The sequence below is a fragment of the Eretmochelys imbricata genome, chromosome 13 (genome assembly GCF_965152235.1).
Source record: "Eretmochelys imbricata isolate rEreImb1 chromosome 13, rEreImb1.hap1, whole genome shotgun sequence".
NCBI classification, from domain to species: Eukaryota; Metazoa; Chordata; order Testudines; family Cheloniidae; genus Eretmochelys; species Eretmochelys imbricata.
This window is the reverse complement of record NC_135584.1, coordinates 15,372,167-15,394,948: the sequence shown is the minus strand read 5'-3', so window position 1 is coordinate 15,394,948 and position 22,782 is coordinate 15,372,167. Positions and strand designations below refer to the sequence as shown.

Genomic DNA, 22,782 nt, shown 5'->3' with positions numbered 1-22,782 from the left:
CCCTTAAAAACATGGAGGTGAGGGAGAAGAGGGTGGGAAAAAAGGAAATCTCACCTCGTCAGGACTGGAAGCCTGGTACACCCTGCAGGAGTCTTCATAATGTCTCTCAGCTTCAGCCTGATCTGTCACACCATTAGACTCATACACTGGTGTCACGTTGTGGCAGAGGGCAATCGCTTTCACAGCCTCGTGAACACGGCTACTCATGGTTTTACGTACTTTGGTGGCCAGGGTGGGGCCTTTTAAAGCAGGAGGGTCTTGTGACTGCTAACGAGAAAGGAGAAAAGAAAGCGTAGACAGTTTTGAAAAGCAGGAATAAATAGAGTATCATTAAGGATCTTGCTTCTGTTATAACCATACACATACTATTTGCATGGACTCACACCTCCACTAACTTGGGATACGTTTTTGACTGGGGCATCTTCTTTGTATGTGTTATCATGGGAATAACTGAGACCACTTCCCAGTTATATGCAGCTAAATGAAGTTAGATTTACTTAATTAGAGATGAAATGAAAAAATAACTCCCTAAGATATTTGTCCAAGAGTTTTCAGCACAGCTTGAATGAAAAGGGTCATTTGTTGCTGATCAACCAAATCACTACACAAGCTTAGTGGATAAAAATGTTCCCCCAAAATCACCAGATTGTGTGTTCCGTTGAAATCACATTTTGGTCAGCAAAAGACCCAGTGGTTTTTATGCTTGAGAATGAATGGCTTTCATACGCATGAACACGATTGCTGAAAACAGAAAACAGATGGGCTCACATGGAACGAGAAACTTAAATTAAGTTCATTTAATTTTTAATACTATTTTTAGTATCAGAATCAGACTCCTCTGGTAATTACACAATTACTAAAGTATGCTGGTCACAAAGAGGAGACATAGTGATCCAGTTTCCTGTTCTGTTAACCTTTAATGTCAAGAGGACAAAAGTTTCACTTCCAGGTCAAAGGGCATAGCATGGTAAAAATAAGAGCAATGAAGAACTACAATTTAAATGAATCATTACTAGCAAATGCTTCTAATTATAAAGTATCTTAATTCTACAAAATTTCTGTGCTAAACTTGTGTGCTGAACTTCCATAAATCTTATAATATATATATATATTCTTATATTTTAAAAATTAAATGCTATCTTCAAAATTTGAGTCTCTAATAAATCTAAAATCTATCTGTGGGTTTTAAACTGCTACCCATCACCCTGATATTAGGGTGCATTCCACATAAAATCAATAGGAATAGTGAAGTCCTTGGTTCAACCACATTTCGAGTCACATACAGTACTCAACCATTCATCCATTAAGTCTAGTACCCTGTCCTGATTAATACTGGATGCTTTAGGAAGTAATTTACCACTAGTCAAGGTTCTTCACCTCTCAGACTGAGATGGTGCCTGAACAGGTGTAGCCTGATCACAGAGAAATGTTTATAGACAGGAAGTATCTGGCAGTTCAGACTGACTAGCAGCTCTCAATGTCTGACAGAGATCAGATGCCAAAATGGCTGTGAAAGCCAAAGAACAAAAGGCAGGTAGGTGGCTAAGGCAGTCAGCAGTTGAAAGCTGCACCTACTAATATGCACATAAAGATTCTGAGGTGTTTGAGAATGCCAGGTATGCAACTATACCTGAGAGGCAAAAGAAACAAACAAAACACATTATACCTGAGGCACACACACCAGTGGATATCTCACGAAGAGACAGCTCAAAATGCCAAATATCCATTGGCCTGGGAGGGAGAATAGGGGCTTTGCTTGACAGTTTGTACAAAGGCCAGCTGAATCACAGAAAGGAGATTTTCAGATTCCAGAAAGAGCAGAACAGCTCCTCTACAACCATACAGCACACTTCAATGGTATGTCTACACAGCAGCTGGGAGCATGCTTCCCAGCTCAGACAGACAGATATGCAATAGCTCTGCTCAAGCTACTGCACTAAAAATAGCAGTGTGTCCATAGCAGCACGGACAACGACTTGGGCTAGGCATCAGAGTACTACCCAGGGGTCAGGTGGGTTTGTACTCTGAGAGCTAGCCAGAGCCGCCGCCCATGTCACCATGGCCACACTGTTATTTTTGTCATGCTAGCTCAAGAAGAGCTAGCGCATGACTGTCTACCCATGCTGGGAAGCACGCTCTCAGCTGCTATATAGATGTACCCAAAGGAGAAGAGTCCTATTTTACACTGCAGTTTTTGTCTTTTTTTTTGCATGCAGAATGCATGCTTCATATTTTAACTTTGGGAGGTTTGTGCATTCAGTTGGTTCTAAAATACCTTAGGTCAAAATGTAAGGAGATGTGATATGCAAAGAAGCAAATTACTGCACTCGGCATTTTGTTTTGGGGAGAATGTTAGTCCCTTGGCATATACACTGTCTTATGTGAAGTGACTCCATAACCAAAAAGAAATACAAGTGTTTGACAGTAAGACCCCATTGTACAATGACCCACCCATCTGCTGCCAAATTCTATTGACTGAACCTGCAGGGTCGCATTTTACAAATGAGGAACAGAGCAGTCACTAAAGACCGAGACTTCTGATCATGAATAAGCCACTGCAAAACTATTTCTAGCTGCAGGAGGGTCTAATGGTTGGAGAGAAAGCTGCTTGTTAAGAACAAATTTTAAAAAATTTAAAAAACCCATTTTACTGATGACTAAATTACTATTAATCTAAACAGTGTTAAAAGACAACCGAAAACATTAACTATTGATGACTTCCCAAGGGTTAAACATTTTTTCAAGGGTAATTAACCTGCTGGGCTAGTGCAGTAGAAATTCATCCTGTTTTCGGGGAAAAGGTATGACATGTTTGATATGAAAAATCATCAAGCCCCTCATTAGCATAAAGAGTGACGTTTAGTTATTTTAATTCTCAATGAACAGGTGTTTTCATTGAATTTAACCATTCTGCTGCAATGTGTGCAATGCAGTCCCAGGAGCCTAACACTATTACATGCACCAAAATGTTAAATTGACCAACCTTTTGCATTTCACTAAGTTTGGATTAAAAAAAATTTTTTTAAAAAAAGTACTTTCACTTGTTTTAGGGGAGGAAGTTCTTTTTAAGTCTGATTTTTACTGGACCATTTCCCTTTAAAGGAGACAGAAAAAATACTAAAATGTAAACAAATTTCAAATAATAATTGAAGGCTCAAAGCATTCTATTGCGAAGAGGATTTGTAAAGGATTGTAACGAATTATGAATCCCAAATCTAGGACAACAGGATATGTGTTCATACTTCATGGATTGGTGCTGATGGTTTTGGATGTGCCCTTCATGATATATGTAGGCACAGCTGTGGTCATTACTTTTTCTTCACAGGAAGTTGCAGGAGTGACTGCTAGGGTCCTTTGGTAGCTTTACCCAATTTACGAGAATGACAAAGGAAATTACAAGTCAGAGCACGAGTCAGGAAATATAGTTTTCTCACCCTTACAGTTCAAAAGATGTCTATTTGTTATACAAAACTGAACTAGAAGAGCGCAAGCATATAAACAAAGAAGATCAAGATTGTTCACTACCATAGAGAAGGAATGCTAAGGGAAAATCTCCCATTATCATAGAAACATAGGACTGGAAGGGACCTTGAGAGATCATCTAGTCCAGTCCCCTGCACTCACGGCACGACAAAGTATTATCTAGACCATCCCTGACAGGTGTTCATCTAGGATGGCCTTGCTTTGTAAGTCAAATACTGTACTTACTCATGCGATTTACCTGGAGATTTTAGGTATTTAAAGTTGAGAAAAATTGGCCAAGTTTCAAAAGTACAAATTACTGTTATATCAGCCTGAACTATGATTTTACACAATTTTGAAAAGATACAGAACGCTGTGGAAGAACTTTCCAAGTTGTAGCCAGTTTTGAAAAGTGGATATTTGGTTTGGACCATAAACATTCCCAGGAAACTTTTGATACTGTACTGTATGCAGTATTACCAGCGACAAGAGATCAAAAATCATGAGTCTGGCCCAAAATTCATGAGCTTTTTTAAACAGATTGCATTGTGTTTTTAGGTCAGTCTCTTGATTTTTGAACGCATACTGGCCATCCCCAGGGTGTGTACATGTGACAATTAGTGTTGCCCACTCCCACATATACTGGATAAGGTGATTTTGGCCCCTGCTGCAGGAGCTCTCACCCCCATATCTGCCGCTCTCCTGCCCAGCAATTAGTCCTGTCCCACAGTCCCTCATCAGTTGTGTCCCAACCCAACCCCCTCAATTCAACTCCCCCTCAGTTCAGTCCCACAGCCCCCATCAACCCCCACTGCACTCAGTTCACCCTCCCAGCACTCACCCCATCTGCTCAGATCAATATAGCGCTCCCACCCCACCAGCCCCCTCCCGCCTCACTTCAGCCCCACTGCAGGCCCCAGACCATAGTTCAGCCCTCCCAGCCTCACCTATGCTCCTCTTAAGGTTCTTCACCTTCACCAGGCTGCAGCCGGGGGGGAGGGGGGGGGAGAAGGAGGGGGAAAGGGAAGGGACTGCAGTGGGGTCCCCTCTCCCACTTCCCAGATTGGCAGGGGAACCCTGGCTGCGGGGCTGACAGTGGGGAGCCCTGGCCACTGAGGGTTGACAGTGATTTCTAAGTAAAATTAAGCCTCACTCGTGATCTCTGGATAGAACTCGGAAATGTCAGGATTTTTTTTTTTCAGCCACGGCTGGTATGTATGGTAATTATACATATATACATATTAATCATGCAGCTGCCTATATGTTTTACTGAAAATTTGAGCTATGTAGTCAGGATCCCTTTATGAACAGCCCAATGACCTGTCAAACTAAGAGTTAAGTTAATCAGACTTTACTTTACCTGCGTATATATACTAAATATATGGCTCTGCACTTCATCCATGGAGTCCAGTCCATAGGCTACTGTCCCAAGGTGAAGCCGTTTAAAAACCATCTCATTCTGTGTGAGAGTTCCTGTAACAGAAGCAGCATTATAGGCCACGTCCAAGCCATGGCAGATACTTATTTTCCAGTCAAACCCTATTCCCTGCTCTTCCCAACAAAGAGAGAAAGGATGAGATGGGAGCACAGATGTTTACCTAGTTACTATAATAAGCTACTAGTGCAGCTTCAAGCTTAATAATTTGTGGGTAGATTCTTGCAGGGAGTGGTAGAATACTTGGCTAGGAGCTCCATTAAAATGAGACTATTCACCAAGTAACTTACTGCTTAGTGAGTAAGAGTAAGAGTATCAGTGTGAAATCCTGACCCCACTGAAGTCAATTTCAGTTTACCCATTGACTTAAATGGGTCTGGGATGACATCCCAGAATCTGGCCCTTGATTATTAACTAAGGCTTTTTGTTGTCCTAGACCAGAGTCGTGAAGGTTCTGTGACAATAAAAGCTGGAATGATGGCAGGTGACTGGTTTCTGTTCCTAAAGAAGGGTTGTCTGTAGAGCTGGGCAAAATGTATTTGGCAAATTTACTGCTCGCTAAACAATGCATTTTCAAGGCACCAAAACTTCACCAAAATAAATAAAAGCCACAAAAACTGGAAATGTTGATTTAAAGTTTCATTTTGAAAAGGTAAATTTTATTTCACAAATCAAAACACTGTGTTTCAAGCCAAAAAAAAAAGTTTTTTCAGTTTTTCATTCTGGGGAGAAAAACTGGAAAAAGAAAAAGAAAGCTAACAGAACTTTATTTTGTATATTTCTGTCCAACTTCCAAACTGAAAATAAGCGTATTTTAAAAAAAAAAGGAAGAAGGAAGTTATTCCATTCCCTCTAGCTCACAGAACAGGGACTAAAGACTGACAGAAGTGAGTGATGGTGAGAAAAACACACAATAAACCATAAGGGGTGAAAAATCATTCGGGTCTCTTGCCCGTTTCTGTGCACACCCCCTCGTTAAGGAAGGGCTCTATTATATGTGAGAACAACATGGAGATTCAAAACATTGTTTATACTGAACCACATTTTCTAAAAGGAAATCCCGGTTAGAAAAGAAGATACGTTATATCAGTGGTCACCAACTGGTCGATCGCGATCGACTGGTCGATCCTGGAGACTACCAGTCGATAGGGATCTCTAGCTGCGCAGCCGCTAAGGCAGGCTCCCTGCCTGCCCTGGCCCCACACTGCTCCCCACACTGCTCCCCGCAGCCTGAGGCAGGATCTCCACGCGCTGCCCCTCTCTGCAGACACCACCCCTGCAGCTCTCATTGTCTGGGAACAGGAAGCTGTGGTCAATGGGAGTTGCGGGGGCGGTGCCTGCAGAGATGGGTAGTGCCTATGGAGCCACATGCCCCTCCCAGGGGCTTCAGGGGCGCGTTGGCCCCTTCCTTAGCCCTGCTGCACCGCCAACCAGGAGCTGCCCGAGGTAAGTGCCCCCCGGCAGGAGCCTGCACCCCAGCCCTGAGTCCCCTCCCAGAGCCAACTGCCTACACCCTAAACCCCTGCCCCAGCACTGAGCCCCCTCCCACAGCCAGCACCCTGTACCCCCTCCTGCACCCCAACACACTGCCCCAGCCCAGAGTACTCTCCCACACTCCGGACCCGTCAGCCCCAGCCCAGAGCCTGCACCCCTTCCTGAACCTCAACCCCCTACCCCAGCCCAGTGAAAGTGAGTGAGGACGTTGGAGAGCGAGCGATTGGGGGGGGTGTGGAGGAGGGGATGGAGTGGGCACGGCTTTGGTGAAGGGGCAGGGCCACAGGGAAGGGGTGGGGTAGATCCTGGGTTGCACTTAAATTCAAAAAATGATCTTGTAAAAAGGTTGGAGACCACTGTGTTACATTTTCCTACCCCATCAAAGAAGAACGTATATTAACTTATTTGACTATTCAAAGAAAATGTTACCCAAAGACCTCCTTCACGCTTTTGCCTACACCAAAACTCCTGATAACTCATTTACCTGCATACCTGTTTTGTCTGTAAGTAAATAGGATATCCGTCCGAGCTGCTCTGGAATAGTGCTGGATCGAACCACTGTCCCAGGAATTTTGGAATCCCTACGGATCATCCAGCTGTAGACTATTTTCCCCATATCCAGGTTCACACGTAAGCTATGTTGGGGAAAAAAAGAACAAAAGGGCTAAAAAAAAATATCATCTGAGATTGTCCCCAAAGTATGGGGATAATAAATTTGCTATAAACCTTTGGACAAACATCATGAGCTACCACAGGAAAGTGTTGTAATAAAAGGATGAGACTTCCATATTAGAATTGATCAGCACAAGAAAGTGTTGAGGGAGAACCATGTATTAGCTCCTGTGACAGCAATGAGAAGTTCGAAGTTGCTAAGCAAAAAAGATACACTGTGAATGGAAGATGGACACACCATCTAAGTAGGGACAAAATGATCAACAACCAAAAAACCAGAGGTTAAAAAAAAAAATTAAAAATCGTGGTGGTTTGCTTTCTTCCCCTCACCCCCTTCATTTTTGCTCACCTCTCTTCAGGGAAACAGGACGCCTATAGAGCAAGAGAGGCTGTCCCTGCAATAGGCATTTCTAATCCCTCATTTCTGGAGACCTCACAAGGAAGTCCAATATTGTAAAATTCTAGATGTGTATGTTAAAGTGTGGCAGAGTAGAAGGCTAATACATTTTGCTGGGAAGGGTTAATTGATTGGCTTACCTAATAGGAATGATGTTTGAAAACAGGAGGAGGAATCGTATGATCTGAAGATACCAGCGGCCTGCGAAATGCTGGAGGGCCACCATGACAAGCGAGACCACCACAAGGGCTCCAAACAAGATTTTGGTGAGGCAGTTCACTTCCAAGTCAAATAGGCCAATCTAAGCAAATAAAATACAATATTTTCCACAGTGTAAAATCGAGAGATTAATCCACGCAGTGTTCTCATATTTGGCATGAGCTGCCATCATGTCTTCGAGTGTGCATGTGCCCGAAGAGCTAATGGGACTGATGCGTACATTTCCAGTGCAGGAGAAATGAATGCAATAAACGAAACAGAGCTCTAGAGACTACAGGGGTGGGGACCCGCACAAAATTAAAAACAGCAAGAGCGAGATTAAGCATTAGTTTCAAATCAACTGGCCGTTCCAAGACGTTCATCCCCAGACACATTTTCGTCTCTTCATTTAAATCCCTGTACTGTTTTGCATTTCAAAGCAACACTTTCCCCAACTCAACCTTCACGCTTCCAAGCCTTTGGAGTTACAGTGTCACAAGCAGTGGAGTTCTACACACCTGCTGCTGCCACTTTCTAATGCAAGCGGCCTTTTAAAAAAAAAAAACGGTATTTAGAGGAGATCCACTCGGTTAGCACTTGGGTGAAGAGATCTGAGACACCTCATATCGTCAGCAACTGGCCACTAACATCCACAGAACTAAACTTAGCTAAGGGACACCATACAAGATTGTGTGTAGACAATTTCAATTATATCTTTATAGTTAAAGCTAGCGTGGATCCAGTTACACTGGTATAAATGTACTTATACTAGTAGAGCTTAATCCTGCACAATAAGCCAAGCCACTACAACTGAGCGAACACTAGGGGTTGTACCAATATAATTACTGATAAATAACGACTCGTACCCCTAACATACATCACTATTCTGGTACCAAAAACCACTTGTAGACCAGGCCTGAGAAAGTAAGACAGGAAGAGACCACCTATGAGGAGTATCCTTAATTGCACACTGGAAGTAAATCACTATTCAGCTGATGCTGCCCAGTTTACACCTTGGTTAGATGTTTGCTGTGTAAGAGACAGAAACTCAACAGTATCTCCATGATGAACCTTTATATGGTTGCCCCCATTGATAATGTTTCATTTTTCTCTGAAACAGCAGGTGTACGCAAAGTTTGCAGGGGCAGGTCCAGTCAGGCCAATGGGGCTGAGTGTGGTGGGGATGGGCAATTGCCCACCTGCCCAAGGCTTGCAGTTTGAGGGGGAGCAATGACCCCTCTGCCGCCCCACCCCAACAAACTACACCCATGGGCATATGTATCTGCAAGAGATAGAATACTGGGCTAGATCAGAGATTCTCAGCCTCTTTAATGCGGTGATTGTATGCTAACTCTCCCTCAACTAGTTATCGTCAGATGCACCCCATAAACAATCTCAGTTCACATGGTGCTTTAGAAGAAATAAGGAGTCTATGGGTGACGCAAAGGCAGTGCCATAGGAACTGGGGTAATGAATTTACACTATTTCTCGTATCTGAGGAGAACTGATTACTAAGAACCTAGAAAATGAGCTTAGTCAAACATCAGGAGTGGGAATGAGTTTACAACCCACAGGTTGAGATCCATGGTACTATGGTGGCCCAACTGTCTACTATTGTACACCAACGGCTAAACACTGTACCTTACTTCGTGGATTTGAAGTGTTCATGACACTGCGCAGTTCCCTCCCTGTGTAAAGAACAACTCCCACAACTGTGCCTAAATGAAATAAAAAACATGATATATATTATTCTGGGATGAACAGGTTAAATAATGGCGCTTTTTTTAAAAAAAATGGTTGGGATGATGCTTGTTCTTAAAGGTTTATTTTATCCACAGACTCAATGTGCAGGCACGTTTTTAGTAGATTAATTTTAGAAAGCATGGAGAGCACCCCCCCCCCAAAAAACAAAAAAAATCAAATCAACTGATTCAAATACATGGGATATAAATTGGAAGGGTGGAGAAACGGAGACTGATTTTTATATTCAGAATATCTCCCTCCTACAAATGCCAATGCTTGAAGCTGGACACAGCACTCTTAATTATCGTCTGTGCAATTAACCTTTAGATAAGGCAACATAAATTAATCTACTATAGTGCCTAAAAGGATAAGATACCCCCTTCTCCCATTTTCCTCCCTTAAACTCTTGGTGTGAATTCCCACCCTGTTGCAATCAAAGGAGTTGAAAAGCAGGGGTTTCGGTTCACCACCACCACTTGCCACCACAAAGTTGTACTGTTGCTTAGGTTGCCGGCCCTAGAGGCTACAAACTGTTTAAGCCTTACTATTGTCCTCGAAAAGCATAAAACAGCCACTTTATTCTAGTGGCCATCACTGCTAGCTAATGGAAATATAATACAGCATTTAAACAGCAACGTGGTTATCTAGTTGCAGAATGTCAGTATTACATACATTTTGCAACATGTCAGCATTGCACATTTCTACCCCAGCACTAAGCTCCTGTGGGTGATGGAATACTTAGTAGGACAGACACCCCAAGGACTCATATCCAGTTAGTGCTTCCATAATTTTGGGAGAATGTTGATCAAATGCATGCAGTTACATTTTAATTCTGGCCCTAGAAGCACTCGAACATCTTTAACTGGTGCACTTCACAAGTCTGAAGTCACTGTAGCCCTGATGGCAATTTCAGTGAAACAGGACTGTGCAATCCAGTGTGTTCGACACGTGACCATGAGCCTTGATGGCTTTCTCTTCCTGTCTCATAAAGGTTGCGGAATTATGCCTCTCTCACAGGGCAAGTAATAAGGTAACCGATTTAATGATAAATTTATGCACCTATGGATATATATTCACCTTGATAATCTTCTCACACGTTCATATACCTGCACAAACAAGTTGTGCAGGGCATATAAACAGCTGTTAGGGCCTATATTTTTAAAGATATTTTGTACATGTTAGATGCACAGAGGACATTCATGCAAATCCATGACTCCAATGTGGTTCTCTCCCTCAGTGTGCTGCTTGTCCAAGACTTACTTTGTAGTACTAAGGCAGAGGTCCCCAAACTGTGGGGCCCAGAGAAATATTCAGGGGGACGCAGCTGGGGCCCAGGCCAGCCTCGAATGTGGGGGGGGGGCACACCACCCAACTCTGCTCCTGCCCTTGGCTCTGGCTGCCGGCCTGGGACCCCAGCTGTCAGCCCTTGCTGCCAGCCTCATGCCCGGGACCCGGTTGCCAGCCCTTACTGCCAGCCTTGCACCCGAAACCCTGGATGTCGACCTCGACCCCTGGCCCCGCCCCTAGGTGCGGCTCCAACGTCTGCCCCCTTACCTCTGTCGGAGTCCCCACCTCTCAGAGCCCTGGCCCCGCTCCCAGCACTGGCTCCGGGGTAGGCGGAGGGCACGAGGTAAAAAGTTTGGGGACCACTGTGCTAAGGGCTGTGTGGAATGTAACAGACTACGGATGACAGAATGATGATCACAACACCATGTTCCATACAGGGCATGCAATAAGACATTCATCACACACAACTTTGCAACTTCAATAAGGGGAGCATCATAATAAAGAAGGCTAAGCTGATCTGCAATAGTTAGTGCAATATTCTTTTGATGGCCTTCCTACTACACTGTATGGATAAATTACGCAGGCCATGAATCCGTATATTTGTAGTGACAAATATTCCTGATTAAACTATACAGCTCAGTTTGATCTTTCTTTTATGCAACTGTGCAAAAGATGCCAGGTACATTTCCTTTCTACTACCCCAGCTCATCTTTTAAGAATTAGCATTCCATTTGCACACAGACAGATCCACAATGCATGGGAATCCGAGGGTTTTTTTCTTCTTTGTAAAATAACTGACATCTGGAAGACAACTCAGGCTAGCAGCAGAGTCAGGAAGACCAATAACTTTCTTAAATTAAGAGCTCATTAAACTGAATTCATTGGGTTTGGTTTAAAAAAAAATCCATTTGAAAAGTCTTCACTAGATTTGGATAGGCAGAAGATCCAAGTTTTATCAAACGTTTGGAAAATTAAATTTTTAGTCAGTGCTGTGGTTTGTAAGTTCTTTCTCAGTTATAAAATTCTGATAAAAGAAAACTGCATGAAGTTGCTATAAGCAGAGCAGTGAAGTTTCATCCAAACAGGAGACACAGGACTTGATCCTGCTCCATTCAAGTCAATGGAAAAATTCCAGTAATATTGTAGCTTTGTAGAGGCCCCATTGTGCTAGGCACTGTGCAGACACATGTTAAGAAACAATCACTGGCCTGAACAGTTTACAATATTAACAGAGAGGCAAAGGGTCGGAAAAAGGCTGTTACAGTCATTGGGACCAGTGAGAGCTAGGCATAATCACATGAACTAAATAAATGTATTACGTAACTTTAAAACTATATCGTGAATGCTAAACTAGACATACGCCTGCCTATTCTCAGGAAGAGACAGAATCATACTAATTCCTACTATGCAGGAACAGATGGAGCTGCTGGGAGGTGGCAAATATATTTTAATGCTAAAATAAGTAATACACTGAGCCATTTCAAAAAGGCTAACAGTGAGTGTATGCCTCTTAGAAACCAGATTCTTTTAGTTGCTCTAAACCCATTGACAGGTTTCAGAGTAGCAGCCGGGTTTGTCTGTATCCGCAAAAAGAAAAGGAGTACTTGTGGCACCTTAGAGACTAACAAACATTGCGGTTTTAATACCTTGCCCAATTCCCACCATGCCCATTACTAACCAAGGTTTCAGAAGGCCGCAAACATATTATTTTTAAATAAAACTTAAGATGTAAAACTAATTCAAACTAAAAATATCCTAGGAAGCATTCTTTAAAAATAAGTCTCCGGAGCCAGATGACAGAAGGTGGCAAGCACACTAATTCAGATCAGCAGATGGCAGGCTACTCCAAATCTGACAGCAAACAGCAAGTGGAGTCAGACTCGCTCCTACCGCAGCAGCAGATGGACATGCAGCAAAGCTCTGCTTTAACTCAGTGCTGCCCCCAATCGCATGTGTATTATTTATTCTACTAAAGAGATAGGGAAACTGTTCCGTGTAGAATCACAGAAGTTAAAATAGGGGGAAAGCCTATTAGCGGATGGAAAAGGCCTATTAATTTTTCTGAGCAGAACAAAATTTTCACTGGGTACTTGTTCCTAATTGTTTTATGGATATTTGAAATAGACTACATTGTATAAACTATTTAAAAAGCTATTAAAATATTTTAAAATGCCATTCTTCTCGACTGATCCCACAAACACATGTGTACACAAGTAACTTTGCTCACAGCCATAAGTGACAGATTGGGCTCAAATTGTGAGCTCTTTAGGGTAGAGGAAAAGTCTTTGTATCTTTTTGTACAGCAGATAGAACAATGGAGCGCCAATCCTGATAGGGGCTTCTGGGAGCTACTGTAAATAATAAGCTTATCGGGTAGATCTGAATGCATGCAGTTTCTCCCACCATAGTACAAGTGCCTATACATGACAGCCCATGTGCATATAAGCACATCTGATGGCACAGATTGGGAAGAGCATAATACTCTCTAGACGCACTGAGGGTAAAATCCTAGCCCCACTGAAGTCAAAAGGACTTTTGCCATTGATTTCCATGGGGACATAATTTCACTCTGAGTCTGGTCATGTCATACAAATATAGAGCCATTAACAGATCAGGAAAGACTTCAGAAGACTATATGAATTGATTAAGAGTTCCAGTTTAAATTATCTAGCACACAAAATAAGTAAGATAGAATAGGAAAACATATCTGAAGAGGCAAGAGTTACTAGAACAATGGCTTTCCTGCCTCTTTGTCTTCTTATTTGGTTTAGGAGATGGACTGAATTGAAAATGTGCTCTGAACAGTCTATTTGATATTTGAAGCTGCCTGCACTAGTACTTGTGTGTTTGCATCAGGGGTGGTGGGGAAGGTTAGTTGCCAATCAGTTGACAATTACTGAACTATAAATAAGATTTACTCTACAGTACTATATTTGGACAGCTATATTTAATTACCTTTCGACATATCACTGTGACAACATATATTAAATGTTAGCATATTTTAAAGAGAAGGAGCAGGAGAATTGCATGGAAACATTGCAGAAATGAAATGCACCTACCTTTCTCTGCTAATGAAACGTTGGGGGGGAGGGGAAGAGGAGGTGTTTCGATTGTTCCATTACAAAGAGAAACTTTCTGAAGTTCATATTCCTTCCCATCAGTCACTTTGTGAAGTGTCTCAAACCATAAAGTGAAACCTCTAAAACTCAAAAACTTCAATCCTCAAACTGCACTGCAGAATTTCACTCTTCTTCTGACACTCTCTTGTTACTTAAGGGCACCTTAGCTAGTGAAAGAATGAGCCTTTTCTCCAGACAAGCATTCAGAAGAGAATATTGACTCCTCTCATTCCTAGCAACTTTAGTGTGTGTATGTAACAACCCAAAATGTATCACAGAATGCTTTTTATTTATAGAACCATAACCTAGTGGAAGCATTTACCTGAAGATCTTTTATGTTAGCTTCTATTACTAGACTCTATTTGACACCATTTCTGTTACAGATTAGAATGTCAATGTAGCAATTAAGTGCTATTCTGGTAGCAGACGCTTAAGAAGCGCCCAAAGGCCCCTGGAATTCCAGTTTCTTCTCATCTATAAATGTCCAAGAGGTAATTAGATGTCAGCTCAGCTCCCCTGAGATGTTAGGACAAGTGGTAAACTTCATTCCAACCACTAAATTCTCTGACAGAGATGATTATTCCAAATTACAAAAGGATTTTTAAAAATTGCTAACATACTCCTCAAAAAAATTATACGTGCTTCCATCTTACCTGATGCAATCACTGTGCTGGCCCAGAGGGTGTTTTCTATGCTTAAGCTTTCATTCACTGGAGGGTCACTGTCTTCCTAGAACGGATACACAAACAGCATTCAAACGGCTTACTAGATGCATTCATGACACACAGAGAGGCAAAGGAGGGAAAACATCCTAAGCTTATGAAAATCCTAAAATCTTAACCATCAGATCCTCCTGGTTGGGCTAGAAACACAGGCATTTCACAGTGGGATGAAAGGGTGGGGGCAGGGGAAGTCTACTATTGTGCCTTTTCCTGCACAGGCAGCCCCTCTCCAAGTTAGAAGAACGGTGGCTTGTTTCTTATAACTATTTGAAAGTGATTTGAAATCTTCAGCTGAACTCTGATTCAGGAACCACGACATTGGGTATGTTTTTCCAACACGAACCACTCACTCATGCAAATGACTGACATTTATCTGTCTTTTACTGAAAGGTATCAGTGAAATTTCTCCTTTTGCAGTTTAAGCCTCTCAGAAATGCCTGGAAAGCTAAATAAATAATCTGAACCATGCCAGTAAATGACACAGAGTGATCAGTATGCTAGATTCAGTATCCTTTTTTCAGGGATCAGGAGCACGCTTTACCTTTGCATTACAGTGTGCTGGGGAATTAAGGCCTTTTTACGGCTAACATAAAATTGCTTCTCTATCTGGATAGTCCAAGGTGATCTACAAACCTCCCAGGCTCAGTAGCTGCCCAAGCTGCTCCCTATTCCATGAAAGTACTACCTCCTGTAAAGCCAATCAAGGGATCTCCTCAGCAGCTATAGGATGGTGAGATCACAGTCTATCACTTTAAAATAAACAAATGTTGGCAAGCAATTCAGAAAATGGCCTAAAAAGTCTCAGGGCTTTTACCAAGCTGCCCATGCTCCTTCAAGCAGGAGGGGAAGGGGGTCTTAAAAGTAAGGAATCCATATATAACATGCATTCATCACAATCCCCTTTCTCCAGGGAGCAGTGGAAGAAGTTTTGGGCCCAAACACCCATTGCATCTCTTCTCTCCATTTCCCCCACCCCCCAGAGTAACAGACAGCTTAATTTTTTTAAAATGTTACATTCTCAGGGACCTAGGGCCAGAACAGACTATTGGAGGTGCACATGTATTAGGCCACATTAACTCTTACAGACTGCCTCATTAACTCCCACCAACTGTCCCTGAGAGGGGAGAACCAACCAACCCAGAATGGGAGTTGATGGCCATTGGCTTATTTACCTAAAGTCTTCTGCCCCCACACAGCTCTGAATGGCAGAGATTTTTTTCAGTCTTTGACCACTTGTGTGGTGGGCCAGCCTCCCTTCTGAACAGGTGAGCTTATTTTGCAGCACCATGTTGGACCCAAATGGCCACAACTAATTCCATCTGGATAAGACCCTTAATGCTGAGTGGCCTGCTGTCTTTTGTTTCTAAGGCAAACTCTTAATGAATTATAAAGCTTTAGATTTTATTTAACACACGGATGCATATTATTTAGAAGAGAGAAGGATCCCTATTAGCCTATTTGACTTTAGTATATTTGTACAGGGCAAAGCAACATTTCAGCATTTCTCGTGAAGCAATTTAAAGTCACTTCCAAGAACCAAAATGCTATTCAAAAGGTCTGTGTGGCAAACGCTTATATACAATGCTTAAAACATATCAGTAGACTTACTCTGGTGAAGGTCCCCACAAAATTATGTATATCAATATTGGGCTCTTCTGCATACACATAGGATCGGATTTGAAGAAGATCCTAAAGAATAGACATGTTATGGCAGCAGTTAAAACACGATTATCCCACAATATATAAAGCCTTTAAGCCTCCAATTATTTTATGAATAACATTTCTTTAAGCAAATCAAAAAAAGACACTCAATATACTCATACGGAAAATCTCTCAGCTGATGAAGACAGAGTAGAATCATTACAATAGCTTCACTAGAATGGTGTTGCCACAGTAAGAGTTGGCAAAACACTCAGCTGACTTGTTTTGTTTCTTATAACACACAAACAGAGTTCTGCAGGATTTGGGAAGACACATAGCATTCAATGGTTATATACTTAGTTCAGATGGCAAAGAGGAATAACCATGCTCTAACTCTCCTTTTATGAAGGCAATCAATTGCTTAAGTGGCAGGAAAAGTTCCATTGTCAGGTCACATGATTTGTTCTCTTGTAGTACAGTAGAGCAGTGGCTCTCAAACTAGGAGTGCTGCTTGTTCAGGGAAAGCCCTTGGCAGGCTGGGCTGGTTCATTTACCTGCTGTGTCCAGGTTCGACCAATCGCGGCTCCCACTGGCCATGGTTTGCCACTCCTGATGCGGGGGGGGCTGCACATCCCTCGGGGGGCTGCGGGAAGGGCGGCCTGCACATCCCTCGGGGGGCCGCGGGAAGGGCGGCCTGCACATCCCTCGGGGGGCCGCGGGAAGGGCGGCCTGCACATCCCTCGGCGCTTCCCGCAGCCCTCATTGGCCTGGAGCAGCGAACCGCGGCCAGTGGGAACCGCGATTGGCTGAACCTGTGGACGCAGCAGGTAAACAAACCAGCCTGGCCCACCAGGGGCTTTCCCTGAACAAGCGGCGCCCCTAGTTTGAGAACCACTGCAGTAGAGCTCAATAACAGAAAGGGGAGTATTTGAGAAAGCAGGAAGTGCACTGTCATCAAGGAAATGAACCTTTCTATAATAAATTACTGGTAGATGACTTTCATGCATACCATGCCCCATTTGATTGGCTCCTATTTCAAGGCAGTTCTTTGGATGCTAGCTCAGTAATTCTATTTAAGTTTTCCATAGGGATCCATCACTATAGTATCGAAACAATATTAACCTGTCTGTTGAAGTACCCAGTTGAATTCATGAAGTCTTCTGCTATTCTCTCTTCCCTGGCAAAAAGAAGTTCTAATTGTCATTCCTCTTCAGCTGCCAAATTTGCCTCAAAACTGCATAAGGCATGTTGAGATCAATACTTCATGCTGCAGAAGTGGTTACTGTACACCTTATGGGGTGTATTTTAACCATAGATCAATGGGTTACTAAGAGTACATTTCAAATAAGAAGTTAGGTGAATGTCATTCATACCCAAATCTCTCTCTTCCAATACCACTTTATTGTCTCTTGAACAAAACACAGTCTATATACCACTACTTGTACTTTAATTTGTCGGTTTCCTCCATTTTTCAAAATCCCAGAGCCCTAACCAGCTGTGAAGTGAGAACTGGAATAATAAAAATGACATTCAATCCTTCCCCCTCCACTCCTCTCCCAGCAAATACAGAAAAAAAAACAACGAAACAAAATATCAAGAAACCATGATCTTGTGGAAGAATGGATTTTTTCCCTTCAGTACAAATATTGGCAGGAGGATCAAGTGTGCAAATAATTTTCCAAGTCTTCAATTTTGATTCCAAAATGGCAATTATTTTGCCTTCTGTGAAAGCCAGACAGAACACACATTTTTCGCTTTTGGCAGATTACGTACGATTACGTACACTTTCAATTGTTCATGACACACTGATAAACAGTTAATTCAAAAAAGTCTTTTACTAGGAAACTACTTACAGAAGCGGTGGGTAATCTCTGAGTGCAGGCAACTGGCAGCCGCAGCTTCCAGTCTGTCTCACCATCTAGCTGATCAGTCCGGAGGAAGCAAGATCCTGTGGATGTTCAACATTTGTTAATGGTCTTTTTAAATCTATTGTAAGTACATATATGGTTCATGGAATTAGTTCCTGAGATAGGACACATTTCTTCCTATGAAAACAAGAGCTGATTAAGAGTAACCTTTATGAGAAATTTAAATGAAAAGTTTCTTGAGACTCCAGCTATTTAAATAAGCCAAGACTAAGGAAACAAACAAACAAACAAATCAAACCAAACTTTCAAGTAAGTTATATGAAGGGAACAAATCAAAGTAAAAAAAAGTATAAATATAATTTTAAGAGGCTAAAACACATATAATAGCTAGTTAGAGACACTTGGATATAGTGCTGGATGACAGGTAAGACATATACTACCTTATGTATGTAAAGGCTGTTTTGAGTTACAAATGCTATGAGACTGGCAACAATTTCAATGGACACAAAGAGAAACGAGTATGAATGTTTTAAAAGAACAGTGCTCCTGGCAACTGTTCATTTAATAAACCATATTACAGACACACAATGGGGGTCCCTAAGGCGCGGAAGCCATGTTATTTTTGAGGAGTCAAGCACTCCTTTCCTTTTATATGACTGAATACAGCAAATCAGTGTACTCGATCTGTAAGACATAGTCAACCTATTTTCTAAGCCCCCGATTAAACATTTACCCAAACTATCCTGTGTTTCAGCAGGACAAAGCTGAATGGCAATTCTAACCATATAGCTAATTCTCCATGTAATGAAAGCAATTGTGTGATTTCACTAACTATGACTCAACCTAAAGGTCAACTGTCTTTAATTTTCAAAAACCATCAGAATATAACCAAAAAAACAACACAAAAGAGCCAATCCATCAAGTGTTTGTAACTCTAAAACTGTATCATTTGTGTTACATTTTCAAATGATTATTTTTTCCAAATAACCAGTGAAAGGTTAATGGTTATTTTCATAATTAGTTCCAGATGTTTACCATTCTTCTCTGACGTCCTCAGGAAGATCATGTCAGCAGGGACCCGCTGGTTCTGTTACAAAAGGAAAGGCTGTTACCGCGCATAGCTGTATGCACATTCGTGTACCCCTGCATCCCGTGGCATAAAACTAAGGTTTTTTCAAAAATAATATTTAATTCTTTGTCCAGTTGGGGTTCAGGATTTATTTTATTTTGAATTCCAAAACAGGATCTCTTCCCTCTACCTGTACTAGCTCACTGTAGAAATCCAAAGACAAAGGCATTAGGAGCCAGCTCCCAACAATTTCAATGGGAGCTGGCTCAGGCTCTAGGTTTTCAAAGAACTCATCCATTAGCTCTGGAGAGTCTCAAACAATCCAGCATTAGGAGCTTAAAGCCTGTACTGGTTTCCTTCCAAGAAGGCCTATGCTAGTAAAAAGACACATGCATGTGCTTTTTTCTATACGGGTTCTGTTTACCCCTCATCTGTACAAGTTGTTTGTTATATTACTGCTGATAGACATCTGCAGAAACAGAAAGTGGAAGTCTGTGCAAACCATCCTCTGAACAAAGGGGCAAGTTGATACAGGGTCATCTGAGGTCATATAAAGCACATAGTTTTCTAGGTTTTCAATTTCCAGTCAGCTACAGATACTTATAATATTGTGCAAGAGACTCTCCATCAAGCTTCATACAGGGATAATGTATTTGAACATGCAATGTAGGTACCTGTTCAGGTCAAGTGGGTCTTCGTGTATCCAAACACTCAGTTACAAGCATTTGCACGTGCACATTTTGTTGATACACTTGGATCAAGAATTTGGCCTACTACAGATTGTAGGACCATGTGGGGTTTTTATCTCGTCATGCAGAAGTAAATGGAAACTTCAGATCATAGGCTTCCACAGAGAAATTTGTTCCAATTTCTAGAAACTTACTGAGAATTATTTAATACAGTATAAAATTATGGAAAAGGGAATATTACTAGGAGAGATTATTAAATATCATCACTAAAATTTTAGCCATTGTAAAAAAACACTGACATGGCAGATTTTAGTGAAATATTCTTATTGACTGTGCGAGAAAAGTATTTTACAAACTAATCCCCCCACCCCCACATACACACAATACAAATACAAATCCACACAAACCTTTTCAACAATGATAAGGTCCCCTACTTGGATACTAGAACTCTTCACCTTCACGGTTCCTGCAGAAGTGCAACAAACTTCAGTAAGTTACAACCTTTTCAGCAAAAGATACAGTATAAATACACACAGCTGAGCAGGATCTTTAGCTAAAGGTCCATCAAAGCTATACTGGAAACTGTTTGGGAATACTTTAAAATTTGTTATTTTGGAGGTGGCCAATAACAAATCTATAACATACAGAGCTGGTCCATACTACTTCTACCTGATGCTTTAGTTAAAGTGATAGAGGCCTATGCTTTGGTGTTGGAGATCCGAGGTTCAATCCCCAGTGATGAACCAGCAGGGTGAAGTTATTCTATTATTTTTATAGTGCTTAGCATCCATGAGTTTAAAAATGCTTTCAAAACTTGTTAGGCAGACTGTGGTATAACAATGAGAATGTAACAAGGAGCTATGAATTTCCGGTGTTTCTTTTCAGCAACGTTGGTGGAAAATGGAGGCTTACATCTTCAATATAATACCTGACCACAATAATTTAAACAGATACGTCAACCTTAACTCACGGTTAATTTCCTTTTTGTATTACAACCTTATAGATGGCCCACTTCTACAGTCATTCCTTTATGTCAACGAGAGCTTTGTCTGAATAAACATGGTAAGATATGCCCCCTCACAAGAAGGTATAAACATTTATTCCCTTGCAGTTTTCAAGCATTTTTACCGGTCGTTTTAAACCAGAGAACTAATTTAACAATTGGCTAGTAATTTTAAATCATTAGCCAGTTCTAGATTTGGCTTCTCATGGTGACTAGAGATTTATTATCAGTTAATTTGAACTCTGCTTTATGTGGCTGCCTGCTATACTCAACAAAAGCCTCTTTAATCTGTTGTGGTTTGAGTAGAAGGGGGGAGACTCGTGGGAGTTCATGCCAGGCAGAACCCCAGCATGGACAACAGTCCTACTGTAATTTGCAATTCATTGGCTAAGGGGCCAGCTACCAGCTCAGAAAGGGGGTGAAAAAAAAAAGGAGGGGAAATTAGCACAAAGCACAAAGGTCACTAGGATTTTACTACTGGCAGTCCCTTCATTAGCATCCCTCTCAGGATATGCTTCAGTGTTTCTGCTTCAAATTAACAATGAAAGCCATTCTAAGCTCCTGGGCAGCCTGCTGCTTTGGTGATACACTGTGTCCTGAACAACATGCCTCATCACTGCTGCTAATAAACACAGACTTCCTTACCTGCTTTAATTATTACTACAAATTATAAGCAGTCAAGGTCCATTTACAAATATCTTGTAGGTCTTCACAGATCTTGAGCTTTGGCTCATCAGAATTTAGTGAACTAAGATAAACAAAATGACTATTGGGCTACTGAATCCATAGCTAGCAGGGCAGGCAGCATACCAAGGGATTAGAGTCCATTACCTTCCATGAAGAGGCTTAAAGGGAATGCAGCACTTCAAAACCATCACTTCTAGCCCCCTTCTGTATGTCCTATACAACACAATACATTATGACACTAAAATGGTCTGGCAGGTTACATCTCTTTCCTCCTCATATTGTCATTCATGGAATAATAGAGAACACTGGTGAATATTCTACTGTACAGGGAAAGAAGCCCTAAGCACTCCTTCCTCGTAGCCACAGAGGTTCCCAAACCATGGTGCACAGAGCACTGAGTGGGGTATGTGGAAAACTGGGTGGTCAGAGTGTGCTGGCCCCTCATTTCCAGCTTCTAAATTTAACTCCAAGTCATTTAAAATACTTGACATACTCTCCTAGCATCACTTTTCCATGTGAGCCACAGGGATGTTAGGCAATCATGAGTATGAGGGGAAATGGTCTGTGGCATTGCAAATGGAGAGGAAGTGTTAATGAGACAGGCTGAATTAAAATACGGTTCACACTAGGAAAAAGTTTGAAACCCCCTGGACATCACCACCTTGTAACTTCCATTACATGCATAAAAAGCTTTACAGACCCTCATATATCAGCGTCTGGGAAATTACAATAAATCTGCTACAAGTAAATACACCTTGGTATTCATGGTCTCATCCCATAAGCATCTCAATGTTGGCACTTTTAAGGAAAAAAGGGACAGATGACAGAAATATCTTTCTAACCGATCTGCACTCTCGAAAGAAGCCTGTTGCGTGAGATACACCCCCTCCCTTTTAACTAGCAAAGCTAATTTTCTTCACCAACCAAATTCATGGCCCCTCATGGATGACATCTTATGGGAAACACCGTATGTCACACTAAGAAGACAGGACCAGATGTTTCCTTTCAGTCAGGACTCCCATAAAGCAATTTACTAAAATTAGTTTTACTTTAATCTTGGGAATTCTATAGTTTTTTTGTTTTTTTTTTGTTTTGTTTTTTTAAATCAGCTACTGAATACTGGAATTTGCTTATGCACATTTGAGATACCGAATAACACAAATGCTTCAATATCATTCTCAGTATTTTTCTACTAATGTAAAAGATAAGAAGATAAAATACGGACACTTTTATAAATGCATGAAACAGTACTGTTCTTTGACAAGCAGCAATGTACATTTTTAAAACAATTCAGAT

The 22,782-nt window shown here is 41.6% G+C and overlaps 1 protein-coding gene across 2 annotated transcripts in view; it reads right to left on the bottom strand.

Moving 5' to 3' along the window:
* Positions 1-22,782, bottom strand: part of ATP9A (ATPase phospholipid transporting 9A) — a 103,255-nt gene that overhangs the window by 31,831 nt on the left and 48,642 nt on the right. For both annotated transcript variants that reach the window (XM_077832091.1, XM_077832092.1), the window contains exons 5-14: positions 20,204-20,262; positions 19,074-19,125; positions 18,024-18,118; positions 16,138-16,218; positions 14,461-14,536; positions 9,300-9,376; positions 7,601-7,761; positions 6,884-7,026; positions 4,823-4,935; positions 55-267 (exon numbers count right to left, since the gene is read on the bottom strand). In XM_077832091.1, the coding sequence (XP_077688217.1) occupies positions 55-267; positions 4,823-4,935; positions 6,884-7,026; positions 7,601-7,761; positions 9,300-9,376; positions 14,461-14,536; positions 16,138-16,218; positions 18,024-18,118; positions 19,074-19,125; positions 20,204-20,262 (1,070 nt within the window). The remainder of the gene's footprint in view (positions 1-54; positions 268-4,822; positions 4,936-6,883; positions 7,027-7,600; positions 7,762-9,299; positions 9,377-14,460; positions 14,537-16,137; positions 16,219-18,023; positions 18,119-19,073; positions 19,126-20,203; positions 20,263-22,782) is intronic.